The 27,711-nt window shown below is 46.6% G+C and overlaps 1 protein-coding gene across 3 annotated transcripts in view; it reads left to right on the top strand.

Moving 5' to 3' along the window:
• The first annotated feature begins 3,888 nt into the window (after positions 1 to 3,888).
• Positions 3,889 to 27,711, top strand: part of MAST2 (microtubule associated serine/threonine kinase 2) — a 244,730-nt gene continuing 220,907 nt past the window's right edge. For all 3 annotated transcript variants that reach the window (XM_088471619.1, XM_088471618.1, XM_088471623.1), the window contains exon 1: positions 3,889 to 4,129. In XM_088471619.1, the coding sequence (XP_088327745.1) occupies positions 4,007 to 4,129 (123 nt within the window). In that variant the 5' untranslated portion in view covers positions 3,889 to 4,006. The remainder of the gene's footprint in view (positions 4,130 to 27,711) is intronic.

Raw genomic sequence — 27,711 nt, 5'->3', positions numbered from 1 at the left:
ACTTGGCATTAGGTCAGTATATCGTGGAGATGTGGCACTGGACATTAGGTCAGTATATCGTGGAGATGTGGCACTGGACATTAGGTCAGTATAGAGATGTGGCACTTGGCATTAGGTCAGTATCCTTGAGAGGTGGCACTGTGTATTAGGTCAGTATATCATGGAGATGTGGCACTGGACATTAGGTCAATATATCGTGGAGATGTGGCACTGGACATTAGGTCAGTATATCGTGAAGATGTGGCACTGGACATTAGGTCAGTATATCATGGAGATGTGGCACTGGACATTAGGTCAGTATAGAGATGTGGCACTTGGCATTAGGTCAGTATCCTTGAGAGGTGGCACTGTGTATTAGGTCAGTATATCATGGAGATGTGGCACTGGGCATTAGGTCAGTATATTGTTGAGATGCGGCACTGGGCATGCGGTCAGTATATCGTGGAGATGTGGCACTGGACATTAGGTCAGTATATCATGGAGATGTGGCACTGGACATTAGGTCAGTATATCGTGGAGATGTGGCACTGGACATTAGGTCAGTATATCGTTGAGATGCGGCACTGGACATTAGGTCAGTATAGAGATGTGGCACTTGGCATTAGGTCAGTATCCTTGAGAGGTGGCACTGGGCATTAGGTCAGTATCCTTGAGAGGTGGCACTGGACATTAGGTCAGTATCCTTGAGAGGTGGCACTGTGTATTAGGTCAGTATATCATGGAGATGTGGCACTGGACATTAGGTCAATATATCGTGGAGATGTGGCACTGGACATTAGGTCAGTATATCGTGGAGATGTGGCACTGGACATTAGGTCAGTATATCATGGAGATGTGGCACTGGACATTAGGTCAGTATAGAGATGTGGCACTTGGCATTAGGTCAGTATCCTTGAGAGGTGGCACTGTGTATTAGGTCAGTATATCATGGAGATGTGGCACTGGGCACTAGGTCAGTATATTGTTGAGATGCGGCACTGGGCATGAGGTCAGTATATCGTGGAGATGTGGCACTGGACATTAGGTCAGTATATCATGGAGATGTGGCACTTGGCATTAGGTCAGTATATCGTGGAGATGTGGCACTGGACATTAGGTCAGTATATCGTGGAGATGTGGCACTGGACATTAGGTCAGTATAGAGATGTGGCACTTGGCATTAGGTCAGTATCCTTGAGAGGTGGCACTGTGTATTAGGTCAGTATATCATGGAGATGTGGCACTGGACATTAGGTCAATATATCGTGGAGATGTGGCACTGGACATTAGGTCAGTATATCATGGAGATGTGGCACTGGACATTAGGTCAGTATATCGTGGAGATGTGGCACTGGACATTAGGTCAGTATAGAGATGTGGCACTTGGCATTAGGTCAGTATCCTTGAGAGGTGGCACTGTGTATTAGGTCAGTATATCATGGAGATGTGGCACTGGGCATTAGGTCAGTATATTGTTGAGATGCGGCACTGGGCATGAGGTCAGTATATCGTGGAGATGTGGCACTGGACATTAGGTCAGTATATCATGGAGATGTGGCACTTGGCATTAGGTCAGTATATCGTGGAGATGTGGCACTGGACATTAGGTCAGTATATCGTGGAGATGTGGCACTGGACATTAGGTCAGTATAGAGATGTGGCACTTGGCATTAGGTCAGTATCCTTGAGAGGTGGCACTGTGTATTAGGTCAGTATATCATGGAGATGTGGCACTGGACATTAGGTCAATATATCGTGGAGATGTGGCACTGGACATTAGGTCAGTATATCGTGGAGATGTGGCACTGGACATTAGGTCAGTATATCGTGGAGATGTGGCACTGGACATTAGGTCAGTATAGAGATGTGGCACTTGGCATTAGGTCAGTATCCTTGAGAGGTGGCACTGTGTATTAGGTCAGTATATCATGGAGATGTGGCACTGGGCATTAGGTCAGTATATTGTTGAGATGCGGCACTGGGCATGCGGTCAGTATATCGTGGAGATGTGGCACTGGACATTAGGTCAGTATATCATGGAGATGTGGCACTGGACATTAGGGCAGTATATCGTGGAGATGTGGCACTGGACATTAGGTCAGTATATCGTTGAGATGCGGCACTGGACATTAGGTCAGTATAGAGATGTGGCACTTGGCATTAGGTCAGTATCCTTGAGAGGTGGCACTGTGTATTAGGTCAGTATATCATGGAGATTCAGCACTGGACATTAGGTCAACATATCGTGGAGATGTGGCACTGGACATTAGGTCAGTATATCATGGAGATGTGGCACTGGACATTAGGTCAGTATAGAGATGTGGCACTTGGCATTAGGTCAGTATCCTTGAGAGGTGGCACTGTGTATTAGGTCAGTATATCATGGAGATGCAGCACTGGAAATTAGGTCAATATATCGTGGAGATGTGGCACTGGACATTAGGTCAGTATATCATGGAGATGTGGCACTGGGCATGAGGTCAGTATATTGTTGAGATGCGGCACTGGGCATGAGGTCAGTATATCGTGGAGATGTGGCACTGGACATTAGGTCAATATATCGTGGAGATGTGGCACTGGACATTAGGTCAGTATATCGTGGAGATGTGGCACTGGACATTAGGTCAGTATAGAGATGTGGCACTTGGCATTAGGTCAGTATCCTTGAGAGGTGGCACTGGGCATTAGGTCAGTATCCTTGAGAGGTGGCACTGTGTATTAGGTCAGTATATCATGGAGATTCAGCACTGGACATTAGGTCAATATATCATGGAGATGTGGCACTGGACATTAGGTCAGTATATCATGGAGATGTGGCACTGGACATTAGGTCAGTATAGAGATGTGGCACTTGGCATTAGGTCAGTATCCTTGAGAGGTGGCACTGTGTATTAGGTCAGTATATCATGGAGATGCAGCACTGGAAATTAGGTCAATATATCGTGGAGATGTGGCACTGGACATTAGGTCAGTATATCATGGAGATGTGGCACTGGGCATGAGGTCAGTATATTGTTGAGATGCGGCACTGGGCATGAGGTCAGTATATCGTGGAGATGTGGCACTGGACATTAGGTCAATATATCGTGGAGATGTGGCACTGGACATTAGGTCAGTATATCGTGGAGAGGTGGCACTGGGCATTAGGTCAGTATCCTTGAGAGGTGGCACTGTGTATTAGGTCAGTATATCATGGAGATGTGGCACTGGGCATTAGGTCAGTATCCTTGAGATGTGGCACTGTGTATTAGGTCAGTATATCATGGAGATGTGGCACTGGGCATTAGGTCAGTATGTCATGGAGATGTGGCACTGGACATTAGGTCAGTATCAGTATACTGGAGATGTGGCACTGTGTATTGGGTCAGTATACTGGACAGGTGGCACTGTGTATCGGGTCAGTCTCATGTCAATGCGGCACTGTGCATTGGATCAGTATAAACTGGTGGGATGGTACTGTGCATTGGGTCAGTATTCTCGAGAGGTGGCACTGTACATTGGGTCAGTAACTGGGAGAGGTAGCACTAGGCATTGGCTCAGTATATCCTAGAGAGGTGCCACTGTTTATTAGGTCAGTACACTAGAGAGGTGGCACTATGTATTGTGGTCAGTATACTGAAGAGGTGGCACTGTGTATCAGGTCAGTATACTGAAGAGGTGGCACTGTGTATCAGGTCAGTATACTGAAGAGGTGGCATTGGGTCAGATCTGGCTGAGAAAGTAGTCACATGTCAGGCTCGCAGACAGCATTACGTACACTGACTGACTGATAACACAGTTATCTTGTGTCCTCAGCGAGACCGATGACTGACAGCTGCCGTCAGCCAATCACAGCGGCGGTGGGGATTCGCCTGTGTTGCTAGGCAGGAGCGGCACGCCCCCCAGGTTGGCCACGCCCCCTGCTGCAGCGGCGGGTTTGACAGGAGCTGGGTGTAGATCCGGCTGGCGGGCGGCGGAGTGATCACACAGGAACCGGACTGAAACATGGTGCCCACCGGGTGAGCGCCGGTCTGTCCCGCGGCCAGCCATGAAGAAATCCCGGGGGAACCAGGAGAAGCCCGTGTCGGGCACAGGAGAGCACACCCGGGCCGCCCCGTCACTGCGGCGGAAAACGATGGGAGGAGAGGAGAAAGCGGGCAACAGAGAGCAGGTAAACGCCAGTGTGTTCACCCATGAGCCTGATGGGAGTTATAGTGCAGGGTGACCAGCGGAGACTACAGGCTGCTGATATGGTGCCGTCCTATTGCGTTATCAGAATTAAAATAATCATTACTTCCCTCATCGCTCACATTGTTATCCCTGTGCCTGGAGAGTGGGGACATGGGCACAAGAGCTTGCAATCTAGTCTGTAACCACACCTCGAAGTATGCACTCTAATAGTCATTATCACGAGTATTGCTAGCATCATCATTACTGTTATAATAATAATTATTACTACAATACTGATCTGCATTGTTATCTCTGGGGACGTGGGCACAAGAGCTTGCAATCTAGTCTGTAACCCCACCTCGAGGTATGCACTTTAATAGTCATTATCACTAGTATTCCTAGCATCATCATTACTATTATTATTACTACATAACTGATCTCCTGCATTGTTATCCCTGTGCTTTGAGAGAAATAGCCTGGGCATAAGAGGTAGCAATCTAGTCTGTAAAGGCCCCCCCCATACATCAGAAATTGATTGCAGCAATTCTGCAATTTGCAATCGGTTGTGTATAAAAAATCTTTCCCTTTTTCAATAGATTGCAGAATTGCCACAATTGATTGTGGCAATTCTGCAAAGATTTTTATATACAATCGATTGTGGCAATTCTGCAAAGATTTTTATATACAATCGATTGAAAAAGGGAAAGATTTTTATACACAATCTATTGCAGAATTGCTGCAATCAATTTCTGATGTATGGGGGCCTTAACCCACACCCCTCCTTAACATATATATTACAGTAGTCATCCTCACAAATGTTCCTAATATTGCTATCACTCTTACTACCCTCATCACCTGCATTGGTGATCCCCTGGACAGTGTGAGCCTTGGCACAAGAGCTTGCAATTTATCCTATAAACCACCGCTCCCCTTAAAATATGCATATATCTTTTTTTTAAATTGAGTATTTTGAATTTTTTTCCAATTGAATAACAAAACAGTACAACAATAATTGTTACACATCAGAATTGTAAATTAAAATAGGCATTTTAATATTCATCACTAATATTCATATTCTCACCATTACTATTATAATGACTGCACTGCTGTCCTGTATGGTTACACCTTTTCCTTTAGAGTGGGAACCTAGCCACAAGAGCTTTAAAACGTAGTCTGTAAAATATCCACTCCCTAGCAAAATATGCATTCTTGTCATCACTAATAATCCTATTCTCACCGTTACTATTATATACTATTATAATTATTACTACAGTGGTCTCCTGCATTGTTATCCCTGTGTTTGGAGAGAGATGGACTGGGCATTAGAGGTAACAATCTGGTCTGTAATACCCACCTAAAATATACATTAAGGCAGTCATAACCTGAATTGTTATTCCCCTGCGCCTGAAGAGTGATGACCTGGGTACAAGAGCTTGCAATCTACTCTGTAAACACAGCCCATGCTGTAAATCTGCTTTCTAATAGTCCCCCTATTATCACCAGTAATATAATTATTACTACCCTCATCCACATTTGTGTAATATTTCTCTCTCTCTGTTGCTCACTCTCTGAATATGTTATTTTCCGGTTTGTTCCATGGCAGTCACGTATAGAGTATGGGCTCTTATAGAGTATTACTAAAATCATGTGACTGCATCAGTATTGGTGCTGAATGGTTTTGGGGTAGTTACTCCAGGGCATAGAGGTAGTTTCTCCATGGTGTTGGGCTAGTTTGTCAGCATTGATTTAGCACTCACCGGTGTAGGATGCCCCAAGGTGTACAGCAGAACGGGGACAGGCGCTTCTTACATGCCAGAGATTGCAGACCTGGCTGTATTAATCACTTTCTCACACCCAGAACCTGTCATGTTTTTTCTTTTTTAGACGTAATCCTCAGAACAATAATATTAACAAACTGCTGAATGTACACAATTGTATCATAGAAAGGCATAGTCAGATACATGATACTGCGATGCTTTTTTGGAAGTATGTTTTTCGTACACAATAATTATTGATTTAATCTAATGATCCCATAACCCAATCACACAGCATGGATGCACCAGATGTAGTGATGGATGTTATGTTGATGTTGGACATAGTGTAGTGATCTATTTATGTTTTTTGCCACTGTGCGGCGATGGATTAGCGATGGCGGTCGCAGTGAGGCTTTCTTCGCAGAGGTAGACAGCATTTGGGGGAGGTAACGGGGTGTGCTTAGGAAAACTGCTTTCTGGGCATGCTCTAGTGAGGCAAAGCAAATTTGTCCGCAGCTACAGAGGCCTTGACGTCTTAGGAGAGGCGCTCTGTCTGAGTGGACATAGAAGGTTGATGTGCTACCAATGTTTTCGATGTTCTTGCTTTTGCACATAAGCGTGAGATACGAGATTCCCGGAGGTGGGCGGGCGTCTCAGCGCAGAAGACATCAGCTAAGTCATTGGCTTATTTTCGCAAGTCCCTGTGTATGGAATCGCAGTCGCAAAGGCATTTGCGTCCATCTCTGAATTAGTCCCACTGATAATGTATTTTGTCATATGGGAATATTGGGCAGACATGTAGATGGCATCGGTGTATGTTTACACAGTCTAGTGTGGAATATAGTTAAATGGCCGGCGGATGGCAAAATGCAGACGCCGATATCCCGAAGGACATCAGGATACTGGCGTCGGCATACCGAACATCGGAGTGCTGAACGACCGGACACCGGTGAGTACAGCACTTTCTCAGGGAATGGGGGGGGTTAGGGTAGGCACTCCCGTGGGGAGATAAGGGTTAGACACCCCCCGGGGAGGGTTAGGGATAACGCTACAGGGAGGGGGGGTTAATGTTAGGCACCCCCGGGGGAAGTTATTGTTAGGCACTACCCCAGGAGGGTTAGGTTTAGGGTGTGATAAGGGGGGGTTAGGCACCAACACAGGGTGGTGAGGGTTAGGGAGGGGGAGAGGGGTAGGAATAGCGTAGTTACCACCCCTGTCAGGTTCTCCAGCCTTCGGCATATCATACCCATTCCATCTGGTGTATAGAATATATATTTCACGTGGGTGCAGACATGGTAATTGCAGTGTAAAGCAGACTTGGATAAATTTTTGTGAAAGGAGCCAGCAATTTTGTAAATGAAAACTTGCATGCTGTACATATGTTTATCAGAGACTAGCATATAACTGCTCAATATTACACCCAGCCCCGGGCTGCCCCCTTCCTTCTTCCCTTTCGCCATAGTCTAAGGAACTATTAGAATATACGGGTCCCTGACATATGGGGGGATGTACTAATCTGTGGAGAGAAATAAAGTACCAACTAATCAGTTCCTGTAATTTTTCAGACTGTTTGAAAAATGACAGGAGCTGATTGGTTGGTACTTTATCGCTCTACAAGACTTAGTACATCTACCCCTTAGTGTTCTCTAGAGCTGCACCACTGTGATGGCCAATGAGTGCTACGCCGCTGCTATAACCAGAGTTGCTCTTGTTCCTGTGGGATGCCAAGCTGAATGCAGGAGCACCACACTGGCTATAGTAACAGGGCAGCTCTCTATATATAGTAACAGAGCAGTGTCCTATATTGCTGACCGTATGCGGTCAGGGTAGCACTATGGCGCAGTAGTTAATTTTTCTGCAACAAGGCACTGGGGTTATGGCAGCAAATTTTTTTTTGAAGCTGGGTGGCATCATGTGGTAGCCGGAGAGTGGTTACTGTATTAATATGCCAGGCAGTGTGAGAAAAATGCCAGGCGGAGAGCCTATCAAAAAGGCCATGGGGAGAACATTGTATGTGTTTGATGGTCTGATTATAACCACAGACTTATGTGTGGAGTTTGTTCTTTCCATGTTTGCGCGGGTTTCCTCAGGTTGCATCAGTGTTCTTCCACAATTCAAACAAATACTGGGAAGTTAATTGGTCTTGGACTCAAATGAACCCTATTGTGTTTGTGGGTACATTTGGAAGGTATATAGATTGTAAGCTTTACTGGGTCAGGGGCTGATGTGAATGACTAAAGATTCTCTGTAGTATGTGTGCGCTATATAAATAACTGTTGATAAATACATCCAATGCCAGCACTAAAGGTAACTAGAAACCAGACAGAGGATTGAAATTTAGCTGTAGCCACATCAATCAAATCTTTGACCACTTGAACTGAGTTCTCAGTCTGTTGTGATATTACCAGTCAGAACTGATAATGGCGGAGGAGCGTTACTGTGCCCTATATATGCCTTGTCAGAGTAATTACTTTACTACTTCTGTCTGGTTTAAATGTGATTTGTTCCTAAAACCTTGAAATTCTGATGATCATTTACTTAACCTTGATGCTATCGCCTGTTGTCAGCCTTGTAACCTCATAGAGGGGGACTGATGTTCAAGAGAGTGATAGAAAGCAGACTAATATCATTCATTTTGCACAGATCATTCATTATTGTGATTATTTCTAATATGAAAATGTGCTCACTTGTGCTTTTTCTTTCTTTATTTTTATTCACCCGTTTATAATAATGTGGATTTCCCTGTACAAAACAAACCTTCTTGTGTCTGGAGTCTCACTGGACCTGACGCGCCGGTGATGGGCTGTTTGGCCCGACTGCAGCAAAGCTATGCGAGGACACCTCTATATATGTTGCATAAATGAAAGTAAATGATTCATATTTTATTTCTACTTCAGGGTCCATAGGGTATCCACAGGATACCTTGGGGTATAGGTGTGACGTCAGTCGCAGGGCACCAAAGAGTTAAGCTTTCATCCTCCCAGGATGCACTAGGTCCCCCTCCTATACCCCGCCCCCGGGCCAAGGCACCTCAGTTTAGTTTGGTGCCCGGCCGGAGTCGGGTGCACCTGTTGGAGTGGGGGCTAGAAGAGCCCCTGAAGCTTATTCTTCATGCAGCTGTGGCTGCACAACTGGATGAACAGCATGGACAGTCAGTCCTGACGTCCATGCTGTCTTCCCTACACCCCGCCGGTACCAGAACGCCGGTACTGATCCGGGGATGCTGGTGGGCGTCTGGGGTCACAGCTAGCGGTGACCCCAGATGCTCCGGACCATGGCCGGATTCAAGGGGGACAGAGGTAAGCAGCGGGGTCCCGCGGTGGGTCCCCGCTGATCACATGGTCCTAAGTCCCCAGGCAGGGGGCTCCCTGGGGACTGGCTGCAGCGTGGAGCCAGGCGACCAACCTGCGCTTCCACTACCCCCTGGGACAGCGGACCGCAGCAGAGCGGTAGCGCTGCGGCGTCCCAGGGGTTAAATGCATGCCAGGGGAGCGCGCCTTCCCTGTCTCACAGCCGGCGCCTCCCCCGCTGCACACAGCCCTCTCTGCATGCTGCCGACTGGTCCTGTGGCAGCGCTCCTCCCCCAGGCCAGCCTCCTCTCTGCTCCTCGGCGGCCATCTTCTCCAGAACGCATGGTGAACGCTGCTGGAAGCGCTGGACGGAAGCATCGTGGTCTGGGTCCCCCCGCATACCTCTCCTCCGCTGTGGTCAGGTCTGTGTATGCAGCGCTGTGTCCTACCAGGCCCTGTGTCTGTGTAGTTGAGTGATCAGCGCTGTTAGTGCAGGAATTGTTATTTTTCTGCATTGTATGTGACTGTGCTAGCGCTGCTGCCTGTAATCTTTTCTTCTCTAAACTGTCAGCTTTATTACTGTCCCTGTTCTTTCTGCTAAAGCCCTTGCGGTGCGGTGCTGCAGGGTGGTCTCTCGCCTATTTAATACTTAATTGGTGAGAGAGGTCACATACGTGGTGCCATCATGTCTGAAAGTGATTTTCCCCTCCGGCTACAGTGTACCACGTGCAAAGTACCGTTAGCGGAGGGGGAGGGTAGCGTGGAGGGCCTTTGCCGGCAGTGTTTGTCCATGGCGCGGCCTATTACGGTTACAGCACCGGTACAGGAGCCGCCCTGGGCTTGTTTCGCTCAGGCGTTAACAGCTTTAGTGGGCCAGTTAGCTCCGCAGCCCGCGTTTACTCCGATGGGTTTGTCCCAGCAGTCTGTGGTGTCGTCACCCATGCAGGGGTTCCCACGACAATTGGTGGTACCCCACAGTCTCCCTATTTCCCCGCTCCCGGGTTCTCAGGAGCCAGCGTGGGTTAACTCCCTGACGAGTTCTGTACAGCACTTGTCGGATGTGTTGCAAGGGGAGTCTGTGATGCGGTCTCATAAAAGGCCGGTGGCGTCTCTGTCCGCTCCTTATGAGGATGACGAAGGGACGTCTGATGATGGGGAGATTCTAGATCCTTACGATCAGGAACCTCTCCATACTAAGGACGCTGATGCTAAGTCCAAAGTATATATTCCTGGACTTATTCGGGCGGTCCGCACAGCCTTGGTGATTGAGGACGAAGTTCCCCCAGCGGCTAAATCTAAGTATGCCTTTTTCAAAGATGTGAAGGGCGATGCCACAGTCTTTCCTCTTTCGGGTCAGTTGGTGGACCATTTAGAGGAGGCGTGGAAACAACCTGGCAAAAGATACCAGCCGCAGAGACGCCTGGCGGTGGCTTATCCGTTCGCGGATAATTATTTTGCGAAGTGGGAATCCCGTCCACAGGTGGATTCTCACGTGACCCGTCTTGTCCGTAGTGCCACATTGCCGATGCCATCCATGTCCTCCCTTAAGGATGCTACGGACCGCAAGGTAGAAATCTGCCTGAAGTCCGCTTATTCCCTTGCAGGGGGGGCAGCACGGCCGGCTATGGCCATTTGCTGGGTTGCCAGAGTGATGGAGCGCTGGGCGGATTCATTAGAGGCTTCTTTTGAATCCGACTGTCCGGCCGATCAGGCGGAGTTGATTGGCAATCTCCGTGATTCGGCCACCTACATCAACGAGGCGGCTCTAGACATTAGTACTCTGGTGTCTAGAATTTCTTCAGCAGCGGTAGCTGCTCGTCGCACCTTGTGGCTGCGATCCTGGAAGGCGGACGCAGATTCCAAGAAAGGTCTGGAAGCGTTGCCGTTTACCGGAGAAGTTCTCTTCGGTCCGGATCTGGATAAGATTGTGGCCACGCTGGCGGCAGCCAAATCTGCTTGTCTCCCGTCGGCCGCTGCTCCTTCTGGTTCGGGACCATCGTCCTTTCGGTCATCTAGGGCCCAGGGCAGGCCCAAACCACAGTCGTTTCCTCGACAGGCTGGCCCTAAGAAATCGGTCAAGCCCCGGAAGCAGGCATGGAGTACCAGACGTCCGGCCCCCAAGCCAGATGACAAGCCTGCGGCCTGACGGTCCGGGCCTCCCTTTGGGGGATTCCAGGGTGGGAGGCCGCCTGCTACAGTTCGCCCAGTGTTGGTCGACCACTACGACAGACACTTGGGTTCTGGAGGTGGTTTCCCACGGATACGCCCTCTCCTTCCGGCACAGACCCCCGGCTCGCTTCTTCACCACGGGTCTCCCATCAGACCGGAACAAGGCTACGGAGCTGCGGAAGGTATTGCACACTATGCTCCAGGCTGGAGTTATAGTGGCGGTTCCATTCTCCCAGAGGGGCCAGGGTTTCTATTCAAATCTATTTTTGGTACAGAAACCCAATGGGTCATATCGTCCGATTCTCAACCTCAAAGCACTCAACAAGTCTTTGCGGGTCCCGAAGTTTCGGATGGAGACCCTACGGTCCATCATTCTGGCGCTGGAACCTGGGGACTACTTGGTGTCATTGGACATACAGGACGCTTACCTGCATGTCCCTATTCTTTGGCGCCATCAACAGTTCCTCAGGTTTGTAATCAGCAGCGACCACTTCCAGTTTCGGGCGTTACCTTTTGGCCTGGCAACAGCACCACGTGTTTTCACCAAGGTGATGGCGGTCATGGCGGCTTCTCTGCGGCTGCAGGGAGTCCGCATGTTGCCGTATTTGGACGACCTGTTATTGGTGGCAGGATCTCCAGAGCTCCTGTTACGCCACTTGGACCTGACCATTGCACTGCTGCAACGGCACGGCTGGCTAATCAACTGGCAGAAGTCCACTCTAATCCCGTCTCGGAGGATTCTGCATCTTGGAGCCTTATTGGACTCGGGACAGCAAAGGATCTTCGTGACGGAGGACAAGATCTCTGCTTTACAGTCAAGGGTGCGCAGTTGTCTGCACAGCCGCCGGGTGTCCTTACACTCGGCGATGAGGTTACTGGGCTCCATGGTGTCGGTGTTCGACATGGTGGAATACGCCCAGTTTCACTCCAGACCTCTGCAGCACCTGATCCTGTCCAAGTGGAACGGGCTGACTCAGTCTCTGAAGTCCCAGACGATTGTGCTCACCCAGGAGGTTCGCCTGTCCCTTGCGTGGTGGTTACAGACGACCCACCTCCAACAAGGGACGTCCGTTCTGGGTTCCAAATTGGGTCCTGTTGACAACGGACGCCAGTCTTCGGGGCTGGGGAGCAGTTTCGGGTCCACACTTGTTCCAGGGCAGGTGGACGCCGACAGAAGCGGAGCTTCCAATAAATATCTTGGAACTCCGTGCGGTCTTCAATGCTCTCCAGCAGGCACAGCGGTTTCTCCAGGGTCGCCCGGTGCAGGTCCAGTCGGACAATGCTACCACCGTGGCCTACATAAACAGGCAAGGAGGAACTCGCAGTCGGGCGGCTCTCGTAGAGGTCTCTCGGATCCTGGTTTGGGCGGAGCGCAATCTTCCGGCCATATCAGCGGTCTTCATCCCGGGAGTGCTCAATTGGGAGGCGGACTTTCTAAGTCGCCAGGACGTTCATCCGGGGGAATGGTCCCTGCACCCGGACGTTTTTCAACTACTGGTGGACAGGTGGGGTCTTCCAGAAATCGACCTCATGGCGTCCCGGCACAACAACAAGTTGCCGGTGTACGGGTCTCGCACAAGAGACGAAGGGGCGTCTCTGGTGGATGCTCTGTCCGTCCGGTGGACGTTCCGGTTCGCATACCTGTTCCCTCCGGTCTCCCTTCTTCCACGGGTAATCCGGAAATTCAAACAGGAAGGAGGGACGCTCCTGTTGATAGCTCCCGCGTGGCCCAGACGGCACTGGTTCTCAGACCTTCAGGGTCTGTCCGTGGACATTCCTCTGCGGTTGCCGCTACGACCGGACCTTCTGTCTCAGGGTCCTTGCCTTCACCCGGACCTGACTCGGCTGTCTTTGACGGCGTGGCTGTTGAGACGGCCATGCTGAGGCCCCGGGGGTTTTCCAGCTCTGTGGTGCGTACCATGTTGCGAGCTCGGAAACCGTCTTCCGCGAGGATATACCATCGCGTGTGGCATACGTTCTTCCAGTGGTGTCGACCGAGAGGTTATGCACCGCGGGAGTTTCGTCTGTCTCGGATTCTCGCCTTCCTGCAAGCGGGACTAGATCATGGGCTTCGCCTTGCTTCTTTGAAGGTACAGGTTTCGGCCCTATCTGTCTGGTTTCACCGTAGGATTGCTACAATCCCGGATGTGCGCACCTTTATGCAGGGTGTTCTCCGCATTCAGCCGCCCTTTGTTCCACCTGTGGCGCCTTGGGATTTGGCTGTGGTCCTGAGGGCTCTCCAAGGACCGCCGTTTGAACCACTGGGCTCAGTGGATCTTAAATGGCTAACAGCTAAGACTGTTTTCCTTCTGGCCATTGCTTCGGCCAGACGTGTTTCTGAGTTAGGGGCTCTTTCTTGTAGACCCCCTTTCTTGGTTTTTTATGGGAACAGGGCAGTGCTCCGCACTCGGCCCGAGTTTCTTCCCAAAGTTGTTTCCCAGTTTCATATTAACGAGGAAATAGTTGTTCCGGCCTTTAACTCACCGGGTCTTTCCGTGGGTGAGGCCTCTTTGGATGTTGTGCGGGCCTTAAGGACTTATGTTGACCGCACTTCTTCGTTTAGGAAGTCGGACGCTTTGTTTGTCCTCTTTGGCTTCCGTAAAAAGGGTTGGCCTGCTTCAAAGCAAACTTTGGCAGCCTGGATCCGTATGGCTATTTCTGAAGCTTATCTTCATGAAGGCCTACCGGTCCCTCCTTCTCTGAAGGCTCATTCCACTAGGTCTGTGGGTCCTTCGTGGGCAGCTCGACGTGGTGCCTCGGCAGTTCAGATCTGCAAGGCTGCTACGTGGTCTTCTGTCCATACCTTCGTGAGGTATTACAGGTTTGACACCTTCGCCTCTCAGGATGCTTCCTTCGGGCGGCGGATTCTCCTTTCTGCACAGGAGCGTCCCCACCCTTAAAGGATACTGCTTTGGGACATCCCCAAGGTATCCTGTGGATACCCTATGGACCCTGAAGTAGAAAATATGAGATATGGTAAGAACTTACCCTTGTTATCTCTATTTCTACGAAGTCCATAGGGTTCCACAGGACTCCCGCCCTGTCGCACCTGTGCTGCAGATGGGCTTTGCTCTGGTCACCGGTTTTCCGTCTCCCTCTGGTGAGAATGTGATTCTTGTATGTGTCCAGATCTTTGTTCTCTCTCTTCCTTCTCCTCCTCCGGCCTATGGCTTGGTAACTAACTGAGGTGCCTTGGCCCGGGGGCGGGGTATAGGAGGGGGACCTAGTGCATCCTGGGAGGCTGAAAGCTTAACTCTTTGGTGCCCTGCGACTGACGTCACACCTATACCCCAAGGTATCCTGTGGAACCCTATGGACTTCGTAGAAATAGAGATAACAAGGGTAAGTTCTTACCATATCTCATATTTTAGCTGCTTATTCCCATCTTCTGTCCTCTGCTGTTAGAGGGGCGGTTTCTGAGTCGCACGGGTTTTGCAGATTTCAGCATATGTTGCATGTGCCAAAGAAAGTAATTGGCTTTAGTGAATGTCACAGGTTATGTGTCGGCACACCTATGGATTAATCTGTCTGCCGCAGGGCCACACTGTCAGTGAAATGGACGTTCCTGGATAGTAACTGGGCGGTGACCTTGCGATCGCATTGAATCCTTCCTTCTTGTAGGAGTGTCGGCCGACTTCCCTGCTCAATCACAGCGTATTGATAGAATTGTTTTGTCTTTTTCTGCCTGATCTTTCACACCTAGCATTTGACTGGTGTAATTCTTGATACTAATTATGAGAATTGGTATGATATGTCGACATGAGAATGTCAACATGGCCATAATGCCGACGTTCACCATGTAGACCAGGGATGGAGAACCTTTATTTCTGCAGAGGGCCATTTTGATATATATAACATTATTCGCGGGCCCGGTGTAGGCCATGCCCCATATGTGTGATGTCAAACAGGGCGGGGTCACAATCGCCGGTCTTTACAGCAATGCCTGGAGCATATTGAGGATGCTCCGGGGAGCTGTAAGGGCAGCGGTGTGACTGTCTGAAGAGTCCTAAGGACACTCCAGGTGGAACTGCTGCATAGATTCTGGCTGCAGAGTGACATTCTAGGCACCCTGCTAGCCAGATGAGGCTAGCAGAAAAAAAGCTCAGAGGGAAACCAAATTATTCCGAGGGCCTTATACGGCCCCCGGGCCTGAGGTTCCCCATCCCTGATGTAGACACTGACCAAATGCCAACATGTTAGAATGCTGACATATTGTCCCTTGTGGCCCAGTAGTCACTGACCTGCTCCATTGCGGTTTCTGCGATCATGTGACCATCACTTCTGGGTAAGACCTCAGATGCTCCAGCGTTCCGGTGAGTATTCCACCCCTATCCCTACCCTTAACTCCCCCTCGAGAGCAAGGATGGGTAATAAGCTCCCCCTCAGCTGTTGTAGTACTACACATTTCAGCATGTTTTGCTATTTGGCCATGCTAAAACTGATACAGGGCAAGCTGGGACGTGTAGTTCAACAGCGGTTTGATGCCGCTTATTGTCTATCCCTGCTCTGGAGCCTAACCATGAATGTCGACTCATAGACTACAATGAGGGCAGCATTGCTTCATGATGGAAGTAAGGACAGTGAGCGGGATAGGCTTCTATATGCAGTCACAGGGATTTTTACTATGCAAAGGTGGATTCTTGCATTACCTAAATGTAGCAAGTAGACATCCGCAGCCAGACGGAAAGGTGCCCGTGGGTGCAGGATTCCCCTTTCTGTTTATTCTTTATTATTTAGGTCTCATCTCTGAATGTTGTATATGGCAATAAAGCGTCTAGTGTTCCTGCTTTACTCCTATAAATCCAGTCTTGGCAGCCTGAGGCTCCTGTGCTACAGTGGTATTCTGGCAGTGCTGGAACTTTTAGTCCTACAACAGTTGGAAAGCCGCCTACTCTATCTTAGACATAATAAACACATCTTTAGTGACAGGTACACTTTTAAGAATGTAGCGATTTATCAATAGAATCTTCATGTTTGTGGCAACAATATATCAAAATCATGTAAGCGTTTACATGATCTGTGGAACAATCTGTTCTGCATTTCCATGACTCCAGAGATTTATGGAGATGTAGAACTGAATGTGCTTGTACGAGCCCTGATGGAGGAAATCTTGCACGTTTGGTGAGAAATAATATTTGATTTCTCCAGCTTACTTTATTCTAATAATAATAGGTTTGTTACAAAACATCACATCAGATTGTCTGGGAGGAAGCGGCAGTGTGTCATTGTTTTATGTGTTGGTTAATTCATGTAACAGCTTTAGCAGTAATATACAATAACCCGGCTCTTGCACAATGAACGGTTAATCATTACTGAAATGTCACTTTAATTCCGTAACTTTGGGTTTTTACTGTCCAGTTCTTGGTAGCTGAGCATCGGCCAGGATCTGTGATATTTGTAATGGTGGAAACAAATGATTGGTTTTCATTGATTTACCTGCCTGAGAGATTGGTTTGGCCTGATCTTGCCATTCAGGCTGTGAGCCGAGTAACAAGGTCCATTTACAATATACACATATGTGACTTTCTAATGCAACTTACCCACAGGTGTCAACATCTACTGCTAGTGAAATTGTGTAAGTGGGGAACGGAACCTGATGGCTCCAGTGACACCATATTCACTAGTGCTTGAACTTGATCTATTTACTAAAGCATGATGGTTAGTAGCATCTTATCAATTGCTTCACAGCCCACCCCTCCCTGACAGTGATGTTCGCTATCACCGCATGTACTGTATGTCACGTTTGAGTTTGATGCAGCATGCTCGCCATTTGCTTCCCACATTGGGAAACCAACGTTAATTGGACATCTCCAGTCATCCGTCATTAGGATGAACGGCTTTATAATGAGGGGGGCCTGTCCGTTTGGTCAGCAGAGGACTACGGGTCATGCCCAAAATGTATCTAATTTATCTTGCATATTCTACTCTTTCAGGGGTAATTTGAGACTTGACGTAACTACTTTTGGGCATGGAATAAGATTCATGTCAAAGCCCATCAGTGATCTTTAGTATATACGTTAAAGTGAACATTTCCAGAATGTGTTTAAGCAAAACCTCTGCTGAGTTTTATAGCAAAATATATTTATTTCTCATCCATTTTGTGTAATATGTGTTTGAAGTGTACTTCAGTTGGGTACCTTATATGTTAAGCTGGCCATACACCAGACCAACTTTCCTTTAACGATCCAACTAGCTTGTTGGTTGGAATGAAAATTCTGGGTATGTATGAGAGCAAATGACAATCGGCCGTTTGCTCCCAAACACTGGAAAACGGACGAAAGCTGTAGTTTAGACAAGTTGGTTAAATCAAACAGACTTAACCAACTTGCCTGAACGACTTTTTTCGTGTTTTCTGGTGTTTGGGAGCAAATTGCTGATTGTCATTTGCTCCCATACATACCCAGAATTTTCATTCCAGCTAATTAACTAGTTGGAGGAAAGTTGGTCTGATGTAAACTCTGTGATGGAGGGGTCCCAAGTACCTCCTTGTGAAACTTTATATACTGCGTATTGATCCCTTGGAGTGGCCCAAGGTAGATAATGGAAAATGATTGTTTGTGTTAGTAACTTTAATTTTCATGACTTCACATTCCACTCAGAAGTTGGTTTAATGAGCCCCTTTGGTACCTGCATGGTAGTGTGTGTGTGTGTGTGTGTGTGTGTGTGTGCGCGCTCCTTTCCTGTAGTCTTCTTCTTTCATCTAACTGGGAGGAGACAAGATCTCATGAACCTTAGCAATTGCTCAGACTATCGGCCAAACTCTGCATTATACCATCTGTAATCGAACCTTATATTTGTGAGTCAGTGGGCGAGTAATTTAAAAATCAAACCAGTATCTTGCATAGAGCCCCATGGTGCCTTAGTCCGGCACTGGTGAATGGTATACACCTCTCAGGGGCAGGAAAAGGAGGTACCAGGACATGCACACTATACTTCACATGCCTGTAACATCTGCATATGATTTTGGACATGTCACGTGTATGTCTGTCTGTGTATCCACTGTCTTTAAAGGTCTGCACGTTATTTACAGGTTAGTCCGTAATCAAATGATTCAGTCTACACTTCAGCATGTGAATATCTTCAGAATTTTTTGGACATGAGGCTGCTCAATAATTTTATTTGGAACATGTGCAGAATTAGCCCATGATGTTAGAAATGTATGTCATTTAAAAGCATGGAAACATTTATTTATAGTTGTTTATATTGTCTCTTTCTGAACTGTGTATTGTGTGGTAACATATGTTTTATATGACTATGCAGATGGTGAGAGAATAAAGACTCACTGTAGGGGAATGCAGTGCGTGATGCCATATTTGTTCTCTGTGTCAGCGGGGAGCGTTCGGCACCATACGTCATCATTCCCTGTGTCAGAACACAACTTCAGCAAATGATAGATGTCAGATATCGCCTCTAATGATCTGCAGATAGGATGACACAAGTCTAGGCTGCATGCAGAGCTCCCATCCTGCATGTATATGATTAAACATGCCATGTGGAAAAAGGATCATCAGCACTTTGGTAGAAGTGCAGCATTCATAGTGAGAGCTTGTGGGCCTTAATACACAATACACACAATACAGCAAGCAGTTATAATTGAGATAGACTATTGTGAACCTCATGGTGTTCCCTATTGGGTACAATGATCCCCAGTCCCAATTTAGGTATGCCGCGTTAACTGAGCCGCACATACATCTTAGCCGCAATGCACGTTTGGCGATTTGAATTGTAATCAAATGTGTCTACAGTTGTAGTGAGGATTTATTCAGAGGCCATTTTGTGGGAGGTAACAGGGAGTGGGGACATAAGCACGGGGGCGTAACTGCCTACACCTGCCATCCTGTGAACACAAAATATGGCACCAGCGTCTCAATTTCCGCTGCCATTCTGTGCCATCATAGGATTGCTCATATAGTCGATTATGGATCTGCGTCCAACGCTGCATGGTTGTACGCACTTGCTTGGATCTGCGAAACCGCCGGTGGGCGTCTCAAATTAGTTTCCAGGCGGCTGCATACTTTAGCCTATTTTTGCACAGTAGCTGCGATTTGCATTAGCATCCATATATGAATCAGACCCAAGTGGCCAAAAAAAACATAAAAACAAAGTTTTCTCTGATATAAGATACAAGTAGAGTGGAAATTCCGCCACATTATTATAAATCCCGGTGCGGCCTCACAAATATAAAAAAAAAATACACAAGTATCTATAACATTTAGAAATAATAAAAATTATGCATTGGATACATTTAATTTCACATCTATCTCTATGCTATAATGTGCCAAAGCAGATAGAGGAACAATCAAAAGTTCCCATGTTAAAGCTGTGATGTACAGCAATGGGTTGCATAAAATTGGATAAAAAAAAAAATGGATTTATTATATTTAAATCAGCTTTTTGTAAAACTTAAATAGGATTTTTTTTATTGATGTTTTTTTTTTTTTTTAAAGTAAACAATTAAAATTTTTAAACGTTTATCTAAAATGTGTTTTTTTTGTTTTTTTTTTAATCAAGTAAATCTGTTTTTGATTAAAAAAATAAATAAAATAAAAAACAATTTTATGCAGCCCACTACTACAGCTATTTTTGATAAAGGAGGAGGAAGTGGATTAACCCAACGTTGGACAGGTGTCGCACATGTAGCTATATTATGGTCAGTAAAAGATGTAGAAGCCCTAGTTCAGGAGTAAAGGCCCCCATACATCAGAGATTGATTGCAGCAATCGTGCAATTTGCAATCGATTGTGTATAAAAATCTTTCCCTTTTTCAATCTATTGCAGAATTGCCACAATCGATTGAAAAAGGGAAATATTTTTATACAAAATCAATAGCAAATTGAACGATTGCTGCAATCAATCTCTGATGTATGGGGGCCTTAAGAAGAATACAGTTACCAATAAATTTGTTCACAGACAAATTGAGTCGGCTGTGATGATGCAGATATATTGGAGAATCATGCTGTGTGTACGGGTGTCCACTTGCTGTAGAGGTGGTGCAACGCGACCCCTGGACAGACATATCTTTAGATGGCAATGATGGTTGTTCAGTGTGTATGAACAACCATCATCTTCAGATATATCTGCTGATCTATCTTTCAGGTGTGTACCCAGTATCAGTGACTGTATCAGGAGAGTCCATGCAATGTGCACAGTGAATAATCACCTAATTAGTGTTTACTTTCTCCTTTTTGTCCTTTTATAACCCCTGGATTTGTCATTGAACTGATGATAGGAACGCTTTCTATCATGTCCTGGTAAATATTACACAGTTTATCATCTCTGATTACCTCTGTGGAAATTTCCACCTGTCAGACACTGCCCTGGGGATAATAATGTCTATTAGGCGTCTCCCCAATCACAGACTCATCAGGGAGACTATGATTGTGTGACTAAACTAGGCCGTCCGTCCTCACAACAAGCTGTTATACCGTCCCGTGTAATGATCAGGAGGGGCCCTTCCAATGGGACCACCATTGTTTCCTTGTATCTCTGTAATGCCTGAACCTGTATACTCTGTAATTATTCCCTGCGGTGCCAGTTACTGTTGATCTGCAGCAGCGAGTCCCATCTGATAAGATAAGTCATTACAGACAGACAGGCAGCAGAGGAAAGTGGTGGCTGTACCTCACATGATTCCCATTGGTGGCTGTCTGTTACGGGGCCTAGATGCACAGGACAGTGGGGCCTATGTATCAAAGCTTGATGAGAGATAAAATTGTGAGAGAAACAGTATTAACCAAGCAGCTCCTAACTATCATTTTTCAAACACAGCCTATAAAATGTAAGTTAGAAACTGATTGGTTGGTGATTTATATCTCTCAATTTTCTCTCTCAGCATGCTTTGATACATAGGCCCCTGTGTGTGTGTGTGTGTGTGTGTGTGCGCGCGCGCGCGTGTGTGTGTTAGAGATGCAACATTAGCAGTACTGGGGAGGTGTGTTAGCTGTTAGACTTCACCTTTGTGCTCTTCGGTTGCACACCATTGGTCTGATAGTGTTGCGTGCTGTAATATGGTTCTGATTCATAAGTGGACGCTCTTTCTATTCAGTTGCAAATGACCGATGTGTTATTTTCTGCGCATGCGGTAGGGCAAGCAGTGCGCATGTACTTCAGTGGTGTTGCAGCTTTGATCGCATTGGGGTCTTAATTGCTGTGTGATCCGTTTGGGGGCATCAGCCATTTTTTCAGGCATGCCTCAGTCAGCGATTGCTTCTTCCGATGAAGACTCACTGGCCCCGACAGCTTAGTTACGGTGGACATTCTGAGCAGCCTTAGGGTTCTCCGCTCTGCTGCTACCGATGACGCAGCACCGATCTCTCTTGAGTCCACCTTTGGGCTCAGGCCTTGTTATAAATGCTTTAAACCTATTTCTAGCAACAAGTGGGGCTACCAGATTAACTCTTTACTTTGCATGGATGCAGACATTTCCAATATCCAGCGTTATGCGAGAAAATGGTTTACTTGCTTATGCGGTCCTGAAACAACAATGTCTGTGAGGGGAGGTACAGGCTCTGTAAGCAGTTGTGCTAGAGCTGGTTTGTGTGTAGGACAGGAGAGCGCTAAAGATCCCGTCATCACACAGCGCTATATTACAACGTAGTGTGTCTGTGCGCCTGCCTGTATGTGTGTACCAGTGTGGATGTCTATTCCTGTCTCTGTGCAAGCTTCTATTCTTGGGTATTTTGTGTATTTATGTCCATGGGTAATTATCACACCATAGCACAATACCAATTTTAAACCACATAATTAGACTCTTGGGAGAAGGGTGTGTGGTGAGTCTTACTGGGGAGCCAGGGTGCAATGGGGATGTGTTGTGAGTCTTGCTGGGGAGTAGTTGTTAGGGAGTATATAGCTAGTCATGAGGGGGTGCAGGAGCTGGCAGGGGGGGAAGGGGGTATGGGGATAGTCATGCTAGGGACCAGAGGGTGTTATATATTGTTACTCTCTACTTATTCTGGTTTCCTGTCTATAACTCTCGTCTATATTTGAGCAAGGTGCGTTCAAGTCTTGTTTTCGTTGTTTCGCATATAATAGAGATTTTAAATAATTGATGCCTTTTTTTTTGTCCCCCCCCCCCCCCCTGCTGTTTTCTCAAAGTAAATGTGGCCACCGGAAGACGCTGTTCATGGCATCTCCCCGACACTGTAATAAATGTATATGTACAGAAAAAACATCTTTAATTTCTTTATAGATGCTTATAAGTTTAGTTTAGTACATACTTTTCTATAGTATGAATTGGGCATTAGCTGAACTGTATAGACATCAGGAAACGGTTAATATATCATTGAGTGTATCTTGTGTAACGCCGCCGCCTTTTCTTTTGGAAGAAGCGCAGTCTCTGGGGCTTGGAGCCCTGACAGGAACATGCAGAATGTAGGATACAGGCGCTGTGGAAAGAGTCTGCTCTTCCCATTTACTAGATGTTTACTTATTCACAGCAAACCCCGTCCCTGCCCAAATATTGTGGTTGTATCTTAATACACAAAACCGTTATGGCTATCCGTTTCCCTGCCTATGTTACATATTGATTTTATTATTCTTATTAGGTAATTATTTATTTTATCTTTTAGTGTCATCTCCCTTTCCTGCCAAAGTTGCCTTGTTTTTATAATGAGAAGAGGGGACAGATGCAGTAGCGCTCTAGTAATATGGAAATAAAGATGGCCCCTGGCACTGTATATAGATGGGAGGGAAGGGACAGATGCAATAGCGCTCTATAGTATGAATGAGATGAAGGCCCCTGGCACTGTATATAGATGAGGAAGGGACAGATGCAGTAACACTCTATAGTATAAATGAGATGAAGGCCCCTGGCACTGTATATAAATATAGAGGGAAGGGACAGATGCAGTAACACTCTATAGTATGAATGAGATGAAGGCCCCTGGCACTGTATATAGATGGGAAGGAAGGGACAGATGAAGTTGCGCTCTAGTAATATGGAGATAAAGATGGCCCCTGGCACTGTATATAGATGGGAGGGAAGGGACAGATGCAGTAACACTCTATAGCATGAATGAGAAGAAGGCCCCTGGCACTGTATATAGATAAGGAGGGGACAGATGCAGTAGTGCTCTAGAAATATGGAAATAAAGATGGTCCCTGGCACTGTATATAGATGAGAGGAGGGGACAGATGCAATAACACTCTAGTAATATGGAAATAAAGATGGCCCCTGGCACTGTATATAGATGAGAGGAGGGGACAGATGCAATAATACTCTAGTAATATGGAAATAAAGATGGCCCCTGGCACTGTATATAGATGAGAGGAGGGGACAGATGCAATAGCGCTCTAGAAATATGGAAATAAAGATGGTCCCTGGCACTGTATATAGATGAGAGGAGGGGACAGATGCAATAACACACTAGTAATATGGAAATAAAGATGGCCCCTGGCACTGTATATAGATGAGGGGACAGATGCAATAGCGCTCTAGTAATATGGAAATAAAGATGGCCCCTGGCACTGTATATAGATGAGAGGAGGGGACAGATGCAATATCACTCTAGTAATATGGAAATAAAGATGGCCCCTGGCACTGTATATAGATGAGAGGAGGGGACAGATGCAATAACACTCTAGTAATATGGAAATAAAGATGGCCCCTGGCACTGTATATAGATGAGGGGACAGATGCAATAGCGCTCTAGTAATATGGAAATAAAGATGGCCCCTGGCACTGTAGATGGGAGGGAAGGGACAGATGCAGTAACACTCTATAGTATGAATGAGAAGAAGGCCCCTGGCACTGTATATAGATGGGAGGGAAGGGACAGATGCAGTAACACTCTATAGTATGAATGAGAAGAAGGCCCCTGGCACTGTATATAGATAAGGAGGGGACAGATGCAGTAGTGCTCTAGTAATATGGAAATAAAGATGGCCCCTGGCACTGTATATAGATGAGAGGAGGGGACAGATGCAATAACACTCTAGTAATATGGAAATAAAGATGGCCCCTGGCACTGTATATAAATATAGAGGGAAGGGACAGATGCAGTAACACTCTATAGTATGAATGAGATGAAGGCCCCTGGCACTGTATATAGATGGGAGGGAAGGGACAGATACAGTAACACTCTATAGTATGAATGAGATGAAGGCCCCGGGCACTGTATATAGATGAGGAGGGGACAGATGCAGTAACACTCTATAGTATGAATCAGATGAAGGCCCCTGGCACTGTATATAGATGGGAGGGAAGGGACAGATGCAGTAACACTCTATAGTATGAATGAGATGAAGGCCCCTGGCACTGTATATAGATGAGGAGGGGACAGATGCAGTAACACTCTATAGCATGAATGAGAAGAAGGCCCCTGGCACTGTATATAGATGAGGAGGGGACAGATGCAGTAACACTCTATAGTATGAATGAGATGATGGCCCTGGCACTGTATATAGATGGGAGGGAAGGGACAGATGCAGTAACACTTTATAGTATGAATGAGATGAAGGCCCCGGGCACTGTATATAGATGAGGAGGGGACAGATGCAGTAACACTCTATAGTATGAATGAGATGATGGCCCCTGGCACTGTATATAGATGAGGAGGGGACAGATGCAGTAACACTCTATAGTATGAATGAGATGAAGGCCCCTGGCACTGTATATAGATGGGAGGGAAGGGACAGATGCAGTAACACTCTATAGTATGAATGAGATGAAGGCCCCTGGCACTGTATATAGATGAGGAGGGGACAGATGCAGTAACACTCTATAGCATGAATGAGAAGAAGGCCCCTGGCACTGTATATAGATGAGGAGGGGACAGATGCAGTAACACTCTATAGTATGAATGAGATGATGGCCCCTGGCACTGTATATAGATGGGAGGAAAGGGACAGATGCAGTAACACTTTATAGTATGAATGAGATGAAGGCCCCGGGCACTGTATATAGATGAGGAGGGGACAGATGCAGTAACACTCTATAGTATGAATGAGATGATGGCCCCTGGCACTGTATATAGATGAGGAGGGGACAGATGCAGTAACACTCTATAGTATGAATGAGATGAAGGCCCCTGGCACTGTATATAGATGAGGAGGGGACAGATGCAGTAACACTCTATAGTATGAATGAGATGATGGCCCCTGGCACTGTATATAGATGGGAGGGAAGGGACAGATGCAGTAACACTTTATAGTATGAATGAGATGAAGGCCCCGGGCACTGTATATAGATGAGGAGGGGACAGATGCAGTAACACTCTATAGTATGAATGAGATGATGGCCCCTGGCACTGTATATAGATGAGGAGGGGACAGATGCAGTAACACTCTATAGTATGAATGAGATGAAGGCCCCTGGCACTGTATATAGATGGGAGGGAAGGGACAGATGCAGTAACACTCTATAGTATGAATGAGATGAAGGCCCCTGGCACTGTATATAGATGGGAGGGAAGGGACAGATGCAGTAACACTCTATAGTATGAATGAGATGAAGGCCCCTGGCACTGTATATAGATGAGGAGGGGACAGATGCAGTAACACTCTATAGCATGAATGAGAAGAAGGCCCCTGGCACTGTATATAGATGGGAGGGAGGGGACAGATGCAGTAACACTCTATAGTATGAATGAGATGAAGGCCCCTGGCACTGTATATAGATGGGAGGGAAGGGACAGATGCAGTAACACTCTATAGTATGAATGAGATGAAGGCCCCTGGCACTGTATATAGATGAGGAGGGGACAGATGCAGTAACACTCTATAGCATGAATGAGAAGAAGGCCCCTGGCACTGTATATAGATGAGGAGGGGACAGATGCAGTAACACTCTATAGTATGAATGAGATGAAGGCCCCTGGCACTGTATATAGATGGGAGGGAAGGGACAGATGCAGTAACACTCTATAGTATGAATGAGATGAATGCCCCTTGCACTGTATATAGATGAGGAGGGGACAGATGCAGTAACACTCTATAGCATGAATGAGAAGAAGGCCCCTGGCACTGTATATAGATGAGGAGGGGACAGATGCAGTAACACTCTATAGTATGAATGAGATGATGGCCCCTGGCACTGTATATAGATGGGAGGGAAGGGACAGATGCAGTAACACTCTATAGTATGAATGAGATGAAGGCCCCGGGCACTGTATATAGATGAGGAGGGTACAGATGCAGTTACACTCTATAGTATGAATGAGATGATGGCCCCTGGCACTGTATATAGATGAGGAAGGGGACAGATGCAGTTACACTCTATAGTATGAATCAGATGAAGGCCCCGGGCACTGTATATAGATGGGAGGGAAGGGACAGATGCAGTAACACTCTATAGTATGAATGAGAAGAAGTAATACTCTAAGTGTAAGATGAAAGGTTGATGCTGCCATTAGCTTTTAGCTGATAAATAAAAGGTGAGTGTTCGGTTTGCTCACTATGACAAATCCTGGCTGGATAACACGTGTTTTTATACCATGCCCACAGCAGCACTGTAACCCTTTCACTGCTAATGGTAACCGCTTTATTGCTGCTTTCTGTTGAGGTGACCAATGTGCTTCACAATGGAGACCACAGAAAAAGTCATTTCTAAATATACAGGCTTACAATGTGCCAATGTTATCTCTGTATGTGTATTATCTATATAATATCTCTGACTGCAGCTACAATAGTCATCTGGTCAGCACGCATGTAGGAAGAACCTGATTTGCCAGTGTCTGGTCAGTGTGACAAGGGGATGAAGACAGGCCAGTGACGGAGCACTTACTATGAGGGGGGGGGGGAGATTAGGCAGAAGTGCAAAGGTGAGAGGGGCAGGGGAACAGTCTGGTAAAAGAGAGTCCTATCTCTTGACTCACAGTTTGTTAGTCTGTAGGGGAAGAATTGAGCTCTTATTCCAACATAACAATAAATCAAAATTGTATTAACTTCTACTGTTGAACGCAGAGACACGTGGAAAAAAAAATACTTGAATAGAGTAAAGAATAAAACATTCTGCGGCCAATCTGGTGTAATTTGGTTTAGAATTTTGCTTCTTCATGTGCACAATGTCACAGATTCCTGTTAGCAGAACTTGTATTACAAGTCCTGATGCTCTATTCCCCCCCAGCATTGTACACAGATATATGAATGTGGTTTATTTTTCAATACTTAACCCAGAATGCAATTCCTATTTCTTCTGCAGCGTGTCGTCTGTTTTGGGGTCTCTCCTATGTATGAATACTGTGTATGAGCCTATTTAATGCTCTGATCCTGGGCAGTGTGTCCCGGGCAGGAGACGGGCTTGTAGCAGGTATCTGCAGTCAGTCCCATTACCTGACCTGTCAGGGCTGGATGGCTACATTGTAGTCTTCATATCATCTTGCTGTTGGGAATTGGGGAAGTGAACACAACTGTGGCTGATACATTCTATAATA

The sequence above is a fragment of the Taudactylus pleione genome, unplaced genomic scaffold (assembly GCF_031769625.1).
Source record: "Taudactylus pleione unplaced genomic scaffold, aTauple2 ptg000115l, whole genome shotgun sequence".
Classification (NCBI taxonomy): domain Eukaryota; kingdom Metazoa; phylum Chordata; class Amphibia; order Anura; family Myobatrachidae; genus Taudactylus; species Taudactylus pleione.
This window is presented reverse-complemented; position numbering and strand designations above follow the sequence as displayed.